The sequence below is a fragment of the Anneissia japonica genome, unplaced genomic scaffold (assembly GCF_011630105.1).
Source record: "Anneissia japonica isolate Jap-2015-1 unplaced genomic scaffold, ASM1163010v1 scaffold997_len2565447_cov190, whole genome shotgun sequence".
Taxonomy (NCBI): domain Eukaryota; kingdom Metazoa; phylum Echinodermata; class Crinoidea; order Comatulida; family Comatulidae; genus Anneissia; species Anneissia japonica.
This window is the reverse complement of record NW_022696369.1, coordinates 697,513-710,954: the sequence shown is the minus strand read 5'-3', so window position 1 is coordinate 710,954 and position 13,442 is coordinate 697,513. Positions and strand designations below refer to the sequence as shown.

Genomic DNA, 13,442 nt, shown 5'->3' with positions numbered 1-13,442 from the left:
CGGGTTTGGGTGGGGGGGGGGGGGGAGAAGGGGAACAAACCAACAAACCATGGTAGGTACCCTTAGGTAAATACATGACCAGTAGTCATTCAGAGGGCAATGGGCGCTCTCCCATAGCTTCATATTGGTGCGTAATGTTTATTATGCACAAAATATTAAAGCACATTCGTTGTGGAATGATGCTAGGTAGTTACGGATCACCCCCATACACAATTCAGCACAATGACGTTGCAAGCTATGGGCTATTCTCCAACCTTTACCTTTACCTTACATGTTCTTTTCTCTTTGCACACTGATTGGTAATTATTATCAGAAAAGTGTCTGTAAATGCCAAGTACTATAATCCTCATTTAAATCAAGCACACAGAAACCTAGAGTAGTGTTTTACGCTAATAATTCTACAACCATTACCACTAATTTATTCAGGTAAATTTTAGAGAGACATTTCATGAATAATACATAACAATGTACTATTACTAATGGACCCTTAACAATCAATCAAGGGTTTCACCTATAGGTTTTCATGGTATAAAAAAACTTGTCTCAATACAAAATTTTAGCTAAATTACTTATTTTACACTTTCGCTGTTGATCTCTCAGTGGAGTCCAAGGCCTTCAATCAACATGTTCAATATATACTTTACTTGTCAAATTTGATAACATTCATAACATTCAGCCTTTTAGAATTTTTCTTTCAAATGAATAAAATCAATATATCATAAGGTGTTGCACTGTTATCAACCAATGATCAAAGCTAAAGGATAGTAAATTACAACATTTGGATTAACATAAACCGAAATATCCACTGATTAACCTCAGATAAGAAAGTATAATACGTACTCGTGTTGGGATTCAATATTTCGACATTAATTATGTCATCATCAAGAATGATGGATTAACATAAGGATACAAGAAATATAATACAGTATACGAAAATACAAGACATAAGAATTAGGCCTACATGATAGCAAAAACTGAGACAACAAACGAAAATTAATAAAACATAACATATGTACAGTAGATACATAGACCAACAACATGGCAGAAATGACAGGCATAATTAAACATAAACAAAATAACAACAGAATTACAACATATTATTAGTAACAATCATAATTCTCTGTTTTGAAACAATGAACTTTTGTGCCCTTCCTAGAGCACAACAATAGAGAAATCACATCTATTAATGTATGAGCTAATCCCATAATCCTCTTTCCAAATCATCTAATTAATCAACATATTATTGTAGCACTATTTTTACATGAGTCACATTTAAATTCTTGTTGCTCTAAAGACACTGTTTTCACAATAAAGTTATCTATCTATCTATCAATATCAATACTAATCAATTAACTTATTTTACTAATCAATCTACTCCTTAGATTTTTATAAATCAATTAACTTCTTCCATTACTATGAATCCATCAACTTGGTTTCTACTAACTAGTATAATATAAATCAACTCCTTTGGTTACTATACATATCGCACTAATAACAATAATACTTACCCAGAAGCCTCAGGTAACGGTTCTGAAAAAGAGGGAAAAAGACAAAATATTTAGTCTAAATCATCAAATTATAATAAATAAGATAGAAGTCAGTGAGTGGTACATATAACAATTCAAATTTTTGCTGTGTTTGATATTGTGAAAATAGATATACAGTACAAAATGCCTGAAAGGGAAGCAACACAAAGGGAGGCTGACTTGGGGAAGTTGGCATTTCACATAACACACCATGCCGTTCCCATGCGTATCTGTTAGCTAGCAACTTTATTTTCACTTATTTTGTACACTGATTTATTTTTACTTGGATTTATATTGTGATTTTAATGTATATATTTCATATATGCATTAAAATATATGTATAAATTTGTTTAATATGAAAAACATAAATATGTTTTTCATAATTATTATCTTGATGTAAAGCGCTTTGTCACATTTAAGTTAAAAGTAGTGCTATATTATTATTATTATTAAGACCCAAATATTTCTTGAACATTTGTGACCAGCTCTGGCGAAAACCCACCATTTGTTGCAATTTCTAATTTCCCACAAGCACCCAAACTTTCGAGAATTAAAATTTAAAACATTGCCAGAGCCAATCACATTTTATTCTTTTTTGAAAACTTCAGTTTCAATTCCATATTAACTATAGAATTAGGTGATGGATGGAAATATTGGTTACTTCTGTTATTTTGGTTTGACTTGAAGACATACACTTAAATAATAATAATACAACACACAGCCAATAAAACAACAAAAGAACAGTAGTAGACAGCTTTTTTTATCTAGTCTGGTTGTACAACCTTCATAAAAATTGCATATAGTTAGAATGGTATGAGATGAACATCACAGTAACTAAATTATAATTTGATATTTAAGGAACCTAATTGATGTGCAAGTAAGATTGAAATACACTATTCCAAAAAAAAAAAAATCCAACTTATAATATATACTCAGATGAAAAAAAGACATTAATTTTAATAACGGTATAATGAGATCTTCAAAAAGAGGTTCAGTCGATGCAAAGAAAGTCTTCTTAAAAGCAACTTCAAGGTTACTTCAATGATATAGAAAAATTGTTTGAAGATCAAGATAAATGGTTTTTCCTTTGAAATTATCTTTGAAAGATTTAAAGAGAAAATCCTGGGAAAACAGGAAATTGTGGGAAAGGCATCAATGACTGCTATTGTCGCATGATCTCGCTTGTATGCACTATAACACTTGAATAGGAAATGAACATAAGTTACAAATTATAAAAAGGTATTCAGAAAATAATTAAAAATGTTCCTTGTGTAATAAATTTTCAATTTTTATTCTAAAAAAAATATAATTTATGAATAAATTAATATATATATACATTATTGCTGTTTTAAGAAGATATGTATCAATAGACATTAATGATGGCTGGATATTTGTTAAAAAAACTGGTACGGGGAAAAATCTTAAATTTTAACATAGCTGAAAAACCTTTGCACAAAACTAGTCCTTTATTCCTGTCGAGTATTATGATATACAGCAAAAGTTTTGGAGAGATTCTAATAATATAACCTTTTTACACTGCCAAGATGAAAATAAATCCATGTTAATTCTGGAATATTACCGGATGCATTTCCCTTTACATTAAACGAAAAAGTATGGGTAGATCTCGATTTCACTCATTTTACACCGGTAACTAACTTAAAATACCACCCTCAGTTTTTGTTGGTATGGTAATCATCCCTTCGCTCGAGTTCCTTGAGTCGTGATGGAGCCATAATTATTGTCAATACTGAAGCAATGTATCTGTAGATTTATTTTTTATTATTTGAATTAAATCAGCAATTTTGTTATCAAGTCTATACGGAAGTGCAGGAGGTTTAATTTGGAAAGTGTCTTGGCCTAGCCTGTTGCCAGCAAAGGTTAGGCCTACTTGACCACAGCTGCGTTAGGCGCCAGCTAAGGCCTGCAATCCGGAATCAAATTCAAGTGCGGTGTTCGGCAACTCGAGTCATATTTTTTGCTGTTTCCACTAACCACAACTCCAGAGTTTTTAGCCTGGGTTGTTCCTAGAGTTTTTTGCTTGCAGTGTAAAACAGTGTAAAAGGGGTAATATAATATTATAATAAGCAATGATTTCATTTAAATTTGTCGGTATAAATATATTAAGAATATGATATTTCAGAGTAAGAACTGTCCAGTATATTTATCATCTTGTATTTCTAAGCTTACTTAAAAAAATTCTAGATACATATTGAAATTTAATCTTGCTGCCAATAAAATGTTTTTGATTCGTTCGTTCTCTAACATTTTTATAGCCTTCTTAATCATTCCAGAAGCTGTTATTATAATGCTGGTTTATTTTATGAACACACGATTTGAACAACTATCACCATCAGCCACCGGTCTGTACTCAAACTCCCAGATCCATAAACTTATTAGGCCAAATAAAATTGATTGCTGGTTTCACGTCCCCGCCCTCATCAAATTTTAGAGCCTCATGAAAACATTTATTGTTCGTGATTTTTCAAAAAAATTCCTTTTTCCATGGAAAATAAAAATAATGACTATCTGAAAAAATGATATCAAGCATAAGAAGAGCTGGGAACATAAATAGCAGAAGAACATTATAAAGATTCATTTTACTTCTTTTATAAAAAAATACTGGAGGAATCTTTAATCGGAGGCGGAACTTGCATACCAAAATTAAATAAACTTAAAAGGCTGCTGGGACGATGTTTGCCCCTCTCATCTCCCTGTTTAAAAAATGCTGTCTACGAATCACATACTGTACTACTCAGAAAGATGTAAGAACTATTAGTGTTAAGATAATTGAATTGGAAAAGATGAATTTTAAGGAAATTTTTCAGAAATTGAGATTTATGAAGGTTAGTTTTGAAAATCAAGATAAATCATATTTTATTCATGAATCCTTGCATTATTTAAAGATGTTCTTCTTTACAACTTGAATTGTCCGTATCGTCTCTTGACAACTTTCCATTACCTTCGCTTCTTTATAATTCTGATTTCCATTATCCTTCAAGAGAACGCATGTTGATGAAATTAAAAATCAAATAGTAAATATCCTCACCAAAAAATAATTTCAAATTCCGGACGTGAAACTAAGTTTATTTGGCCTTAAATGAGGCCCAACATAATAGTTTATGCATTCAGTTTGGTGTTCACTATTCTGAACACAAAGACCCTAAACCCCTTTTGTTGTAGATTAATGACACTCATTACTGAACTGTCACAGATTATAATATTCTTTAATTAATCTGCCACATCAGGCAGTCACTCAGGAAATTACCTCTATTTAAACCCAGGTGATGTATAACTTAAGTCAGCCAGTTAAAAATATGATAGTACTGCTGACTTATTATATTTGTAGGGCATCAATATATTGAAAATTATTTTTAATAAAATTACTTCCTATTTAAATGAACATATAGACAAACCCAAATTTACAACAAAGAATATTTTTTAAGGTAAAAGAACTTTCCTGTCAGTGACAGGATTTCTTCTAACGATCACAAACAACTCCACCTCCCCCTCCCCCTCAGCCTCATAACGAGACTTGGTTTATGTAAAGCATCTTGTGTAAGGGGTTACTACTCAGACAGTAATTAAGTTCGCTAATCCCCCTTGGCCCATGTGCCTATATAATGAGTAAAATAAAATAAACAATTTTGTCACAGTTACTATTCATCAAGGACCAATAAAATGGTAAAATCTGGCAACAAAATAAAAATAGTAAGTTACTGGACATTAAGCTGTGTCTATAAACCATAAACTTTTACTTATGTGACAAATGCTTAAACATGGCCAAATCACAGATATTTTCCACATAAATCGTAATACCGTAGTGTGTACAAAAATTAATACCATAAAACCTTGAATAAAAGCCTGGGCTTTTTTTTTTCTTGGACTATTGAATGGGCTTCTTTTCAAGTGTACAAAGTAAAGAGGGGCTTCTTTTCAAAATGTATGCTTTTAATTTTAAAAATTACTACTATAATAATATTATATCATATATATAATATATACATTCATATAATATTCAATCACAGCATCAGACAGAACATCAGTCTGTATCATGGAGTATATTATTTGACATTAAATCACCTAAACAAAGGAGGTGTAAATAAATTTTATACCTCCTTCCCTAAACTACTGAAATTCATCTGTTTCTTTGAAATCCATGTATGTAGTATAATTTAGGCATGCTGTAGTATCTCGAAAAGAAGCCCATGGGCTTTCTATCGAAGATGGGCTTCTTTTTGAGATTAATTTTGCAAACAGAGGGGGCTACTTTTAGAGATTAAGTCTAAAGGGTTCTTTGCAAGGTTTATGGTTAAATGCTGTATGGTAAAGCAGATATATTTACCCTACAATCTACAAATAATGTTAAACACAATAAGAACAAAACCACTGATTGTTTTACGATCATAAAAGAGTTTCCTGCTTACTTTTTTAAAATAGAAAGTCTTTCACTTTTTTAACAATGATGTCTTGATAAAAAATACTTGTATGCTTCCTATTAACTGCAACTTTTTCAGTAATTACAATAGACTACATATGGGATTTTGTGAAAGCTAAATCCTTGAGTATTTCAATAGTGAACTGACTTATTGTGCATAATTTCTTAATACATTTAATTGTAATGTATCAGGGTGGATGCAGGATGTTTCTGCCAGGGAAAGTACCTCTAATATCCGAAAAGACAGGGTTGGACAGTTCCATAAATCTACTTTCAAAGCTATTCTATTTTTTGTTTTTTACATATTTCTTTTTCACAAGTCAATGAAAATCCCAGTCCTAAAACAAGTTCATAGCTCATATAATATAATGACATGATAGAATCTGTCATTGCCGTACAGTGGCAGATCTAGGGGGTGAATAGGATGGCTAGCCACCCCCTTCGGTGACCTCGAAAAAAATATATAGTCACTTGTCTTGTTTGTGCTTCTCGTGTATACATGTTAAATGTAGTAGGTTACTCTTGTAATACACTTTCTATTTTAAGCTTAACTTCTTTTCAGATGTCATCAAAGAACATCTAGCTGTCAACTAATCCAAACAAATCTCAAATGGAAGGGAATGCCTCTCTCTAAACCCATGATCAAGGAGGGACAGGGGGACACGTCCCAAAATATTGTTAAGGGGGTGGGGGTTGGTCCCTTACTTTTCGTCCACAATGTAATAATATCATAAGTCAAGAAGATGCCTGAAAATTGTTGAAATGAACTGCATAAATGACCCAGGTTTTAACGAAAGTGTGCTGTACAATCGGTACTCTATCTCTGCCCACAAACATCTGAATCACTTATAATACACAAAGTATGAGAAAAAGTGTGTAATTACCGGTAATAATAATAAGATTGGTTTTCTGCACATGGTAAAGTAAATTAAAAATACATCAATGACAATTGAGTTTTATTTTCAATGGAACATCACAGCGATTAATTTAATCGATGATGATAAATTTTATTATAACAGAGTGTCATTTCCGGTAATCTAGGTACTATTTCCCCAAATGTTCCCACCTCTGCCCTTATGTGGACAAATGGCTTTGAAGTAGGTATGCCTAAATTAAGTACATTAAAGACAATGTTTTTAATATTTATCTTCTATAGTACATTACACATATATAGATATCTATGGTTGACGAAAATCATGAGAAATTTGTTGACGCTTCATTTTCACTATATAATGGTTATTTGATGACGATGAATTTTACTATATAAAAGTATCATTTCTGGTCATCTAGAGCTACTATTTCCTAAAATTTTCGCACCTCGGGCACAACTATGGTGGGCCTCAGGTGGGTGTGGACTCACAAAATGTCTCCCCTCACCTTTGGAAACAAATCTTCACCCTAGTAAAAACCACGCCCTCCCCACCCGGTTGGTGCTTCGCAAATCGCATTCCACCCTCCATTGCTAAATTCTAGATCTACCACTGCCATATTATACTTTTACCTACGACCTAGTTTACATACAACATTACCGGAGAATTGATTTTTGTTCTGTTTGGGAGGTCAAGCTTAAAGTCAAGAACAACTTTACTTAAGTCACACTAATGATGAAAACAATTTAAGTCAATAATGCATCCTGCTTCCTTCAATGCTCTTTTTCAATATTAATCATCCATCTTAAAATTTGTGATCAGTATTGAGAGCTAAAAAATGTATGTAATACTCTCATTTAAAAATAAATGTATAGGGTGATGAAGATGTATGAAAATGAATGCTTTTGTTCTATGATAAAAACAATATTATCTTTTCACTTAATGGTCTGTTTTATTAGCTAATCTACTACTATAACAACAGCAAAGATGCAGTTCTTATGGGGAGAAAAAATATTCCCTGATGAAATTATTGTCCAGATCACATCACAAATACTGTACAATATATAGAATGGCTACTATTCATCAGGTTTAATATTGTTATTAGTGATAAATCCCTATAGCAACCAAGTGTTTACCTGGGGGGCCCTTTGCTCTTGTTCGTCTTCCTTCGCCATCATTGGAATCCTAAAAAAGAAAAGAGCAAAAAACATAATCTTATTTATTTTTGGTATTAGTTTACTCTAAAAATCTCCATGTAGGTAGTTAAACTGGAGGTTGATCTTTATTTTTATCTGACAATGTAGGCTACCTACACTAGTCACTAATAAAGTACAAGAATGTTTTAACTATGAAAACAATTATAAGTAAACAATCATCTCATTTATTAAAAGTCCATCATGTAAACACATGGCTTAACATACAAAACAGTATTATAATTACACTGATGTGGGTTTGATCAAAAAGTATAGATAGCAAGAGGTCCTAACTTTTTTTATTTTGCATGCACCCAATAAAACGAAAAACAAAGTACTACCACAAGATAGGGGGCGCCCTATTAGTATTTGAATAAAGTTTGAAACTCGAACATGCAATCTATAGACGAAGTATGTGTTCGGTACAAACACGTTTTAAGTTCTTTTGAAGGATGCCCCCTAGTTTGTGGTAGTCTTTGAGATAGGATTCTGTTTTAATGAAACCTCAGCACTCTTTGGTTTGATGTACAGGTACCCACACAAACTGATGTTTGTTAAATAACACAAAATTCCATGTGGATATGGAATGGCATATCAACATGGAAATCTGTGTTAACTAACACAGAGTTCCATGTTGATATCGATAGCAGAAACTTGTCATTATCATTAAACATTTCAAATTATAATCCTTTAGGAAACAGCTAATGATTTGCCATTTACACGTTTTGAAATAACATAATGCTTCATAAAACATATATCCCTTTCATTCTAAAATTTAAAAGGAGGCAAACATTTTTGTCCATGTAAAACATTCCTGGCCTTTTTACTTGATTTTAACCCACGACACTAAGATTGGAAGGAGGGTATCTTACTATAAGCTTCGCTGCCATGTTTTATGTCATAAAATACTAGTGAAAATTGAACTGACCATAAAAGTTCCTACAGTATAAAAAGAAACTTTACCAAAACTTTTTAGTTCTACTTAACCATTCAGTATCTGAACAAAGGCAGTAATTTGTAAAAAGTACAAAGAGAATTAACAGACATTCAACAAACAAAATGCACCAAAACTAGTAGTTATTCTCTTTAATCATGGCTTGAAAGAAACTAAATCCAATAACAGGAACGTTAAACAATTCCATTTCCACCCCCCCCCCCTAAAAAATCTGCAATAAATATGACTGTCAACAAAAGAAGACAAAATCCATACTGGATATAACCATCACCGCTTAACAAAGAATTTGAAATAAAACAAAGAATGGAGCGATTAGAATGTGAAAAGAGCCAGTCAGCGTGTAATTCAAGCTCCAAAACTCTTGTACTTGTATGAAAACAAGCGAATGGACTTAGTTTAGTTGCCACAAAGACAATCGATATACCTTTGTTCAAGTTATGGATTGCTAAAAATACCTAAAACTAATAAAAAGTTTAATCACAAATGAATTATTATTGCCCTTGATTGGAAGTTTTGAGAATAAATTTTTGATAGAGAATAATAATTTTATCTTTACTATTTAATTTCTGACTGTATAATAATATTGGAACATGCTGATATACCTTAGGACATATAAAAATAGGTTTGTCATTTTGCAAAGTTTATTCCTAAAAATTACTTCAACAAAATTACATAAAACACAACAAAATTAGAAAATAATCAATTATTTTCATCATAAATTTTGTACAGAAAAAATGCAAATTATAAAAGTTCTTCTATAAACATTTCAACAAAGTTTAAAGTTCATATTAACTTTTGTTTGCATAACAAATACAAATTTATCAAATTAAATCACACAAGGCTTTTATTTATAATTTAAATAACAAAAGGAATGTATCCTGATAATTTAAGTGACTAATATTTAAATGAAAATAGCAATTAAATATTGAAAAATCTATGGAATTCCAGTCCCGATAATCAAATAATATATGCATAAACTTTTCTCATGATGCTTAACAATGAAGTTTAAAAATGAAACTTACCCTACCACAGGTGGTGGCCACGGTCATATCAATAACAAATAAGTCGTCACGAGGAAATATATAATCCCAAATAAAAAATCATGTGTACACTCAATACCCAATGCACTATTCTTGCGTGCATATGTAAATCCAGACGTTTAAATGTAATAAGTATATCCACGTTTGGCATCCCCTTTCCACAGAAAATATCCAATGTATGGTTTACAGAAAACAGTAGAGTACAAAGTCCCCCTGGCATTAAATCTCACATGCCCACTGACCAATCAGAAAGCAACATTTATAATACAGTAGGTTGATTCCATTTCATGTGACCATCAGCTATCAGCTCACAACTAACAATATAGTTCTCAGCCTGATGGACTGACCAATCAGAGTTGAGTATCTATAGGTTGATTCCACTTCTTGTTATTATCAGCTTTAATGCAGTTCTCATCATGACTGCCCAATTATAACAGAGTATTTGTAAATAAGTTAAGTTGATTTTACTGTACTTCTATCAGCTCAAAACTAATAATGCCCTTCTCAGTATGATTGATATCTCTATTATTATTATTATTATTATTATTGTATTATGGGTATGTCCGATAATGTTGGAAGTCGAACAACTTCAAAAAGGAAATTATAAACAAATACAATGTTTTTAGGTGTAAAATGAAAAAAAAAAAATGTTATGATATCAATAACTGTCTTGTTGACCTCCAACACAATCCATAATTTGTATATTTTAGCAATTATATTTAGCTTGCCACTCTACAAATACAATTTATAATACACTCTGCAATATGGCTGCTTTTTATCAAGTTTGTAACTCATAAATTCATGACTTACTGTATAAGGGGTATTCAATTTTTTTTTAAACATTTTCAAAAGAATAAGAAACAAATCCTGAAAGAGTACTCAATAAAACGATAATCATTTTGAGATCATCATTTTAACTGTATGGGTCTACACTGTTTTTAAACTCCCTAAAACGCATCTTTTGTACTCTCGCAAAAACAGTGGTGGAATCAAGGCACCTTCCCATCCCCCTGAATTTTTCAAAATTATAAAAAATTGGAGAAAAAAATAAAATTACATTAAAATTCTAAGTCTGAGAGTGCCATTTCCAGCCTTCTAGAGGTGACATAATCATAAATTTTCTTACCATGGTGGGTCTGAGGTGGTATAGACCCTCCATCTGTCAAGCCCCTCCCTGACCCCCCTCTACATCAAATTCCTGGATCCGCCACTGAAAAATACAGTAACGAAAATAATAGATGATCTTTAAGTTAAATGATAAAGAATGTGTTTGATTGAGAGTTACAGTACTATAAGTAGCATACGGAATAAAGTAGCATAATTGTACAACACATGCTGTAAGTAGGAAACTACCATTTCTATCGACAAACTGTTACTTATTTATTATTACCTGATTACACATTAAAACATAGATTCAGCATCGTGATATTAGATGACAAAATCCTGTAAGATGTTAATCATATCTTTGATATTATGTTAGCAAAACCTAACACGATATCCAATATTCCATACACGTTTCAGGAGCTTGGACTAAGAAGATCATAATATATTAATGGTGAAATGAAATAAAGTTCAACCAATCAGCACTTCACAAGCTAAAAGGTTCACCGCACACTTGACCTCACAAGTTCAACTTTTGGCAATTATTTTGGGATAGATAATAACAATTTCCCTCAGCATTTTTTTCTACTTTAATGTATTTTGATTTGATTGATACTTTTTGTAAAATGAAATTGCAGGTTGGCAACACTACATTTGTGTGGTGGACAAGTGCAATTCTTGGGAGAACACTGTACTGTCGTTTGTAACAATAGAAGCCCTCTTTAGAGAAGATCTAAACACACGATTCAAACAAATAAAGACCTTAAACAAATTAACAAAATAATCAACACTTTAAGCAATAATGATTGTGAGGGCTGAACTGTAATAGAGTGGTGGCACGTCTAATGGCTGGACCATGCCAAAAAGGCCAAAAGAAGAAAATTGGATTTGATCGCAGTGAGACATTAGAGTTTGCATTATTAACTCACCTGTAAATCCTACTGCCAACAAATATTATCTTATATTATTATTCTTTCTTGTGTAATTAATATCTTTTAAAATTATTTTGTTTTATTGCCTGTGCTGTACTTGCAACGATAAACAACTTTGAAGAAATTCCATAAAACAGGGAAAGTTAAAAATAGAAATTAATACAATTTTGTAATAATCCTACTTGTAGTATTGTAAGCATTTAGCATGATGAAGTACAAAGTATCAAGTATTTTGAATGCTTTCAAGGTATTAACAAAAGATTCAGTTGCAGTTAACCTGGCCTTGAAAAGAAAAACAATATTGCCAGGTCCAAAGATGAGGATATTTAGATTGATAGAAACCAATACTATACTGAATACATGTGTCCAATTTTTTATTATGGCCCAGATAAAAAAAAACATGACAATACTACTCCGTACAAAGAACAAAAATGAATAATTGAAATCATGTTTCTGAAAGATTGCAGAGTTAGGAAATGAATAATGCTATGAATTTTTAAAAGAAAAGTTATTCTAAAGTAGAATAAAAAGATTTTCCCCTAGATTTATTACCATTACAATTTCCTATTGAGAAGTACTTCTCATTTTTTCTACTTCAACATGACAAATTTACTTTTAACTTTCACAATATTTAAAGGGTTTTTTTTTTATAGAAAAATACAAATTATATTATATGTTTAAGAAAATTTTTTATTTTCTTCTGAAAGTGCTAAACATTATTTTAGCTTTAATTTCTTATAAATTTGTCTCCAACCACAGTTTTAACTTCATCAAATCCATCATACCACTGTTAACAAGAACTACCTACCTTTAATACTTTGCAAAAGTATCCAATATCACGTTCATAATGCCTGGTCTATTTTATCCTCCAACCACAACCACAAAACCATCTTCTTTGTGGTGATCAACTGGTACCCCCATTAAAGTACAACTGTTTTTTTTTCCACACAAGTATAAACATGTTCACATGAGAAACAAACATTCTTGGATTTTTAGCACAATGGCCTGCATAAAACAATACCATAAGGATAGAAACTCAAACATCCCACATGTTGTACTCAAATCCTGATGAAATTACACAAACTGAACTAACAAGCAGATTCCATATTAAAGAATGTCCCTATGACACCAGATCTGAAAATCATTTAACACTACCCAAACCAAGAACAGATTATAAAAAATTTAGCTTATCATACAGAGGTGCTAAATTATGGAATGAACTTAGTGATGACCTCAAAAACTTAAATACAATTTCCAATTTTAAAATGAAAATAAAAATCAATTAAGTATTATAGTTAATGATACAAGTTTATTTATGATAATTCAGTTTAGTTAATGTATTAAGTTTCTTTCAGTAGGCCCTATTGTGATTTTCTTTTTTAATAAGTCTA

At 31.5% G+C, this 13,442-nt stretch overlaps 1 protein-coding gene across 3 annotated transcripts in view; it reads right to left on the bottom strand.

Moving 5' to 3' along the window:
• LOC117101955 (myelin transcription factor 1-like) overlaps positions 1–10,220 on the bottom strand; it is a 47,027-nt gene extending 36,807 nt beyond the window's left edge. For all 3 annotated transcript variants that reach the window (XM_033242085.1, XM_033242086.1, XM_033242087.1), the window contains exons 1-3: positions 10,001–10,220; positions 7,967–8,015; positions 1,509–1,530 (exon numbers count right to left, since the gene is read on the bottom strand). In XM_033242085.1, the coding sequence (XP_033097976.1) occupies positions 1,509–1,530; positions 7,967–8,015; positions 10,001–10,027 (98 nt within the window). In that variant the 5' untranslated portion in view covers positions 10,028–10,220. The remainder of the gene's footprint in view (positions 1–1,508; positions 1,531–7,966; positions 8,016–10,000) is intronic.
• Positions 10,221–13,442: the final 3,222 nt, after the last annotated feature.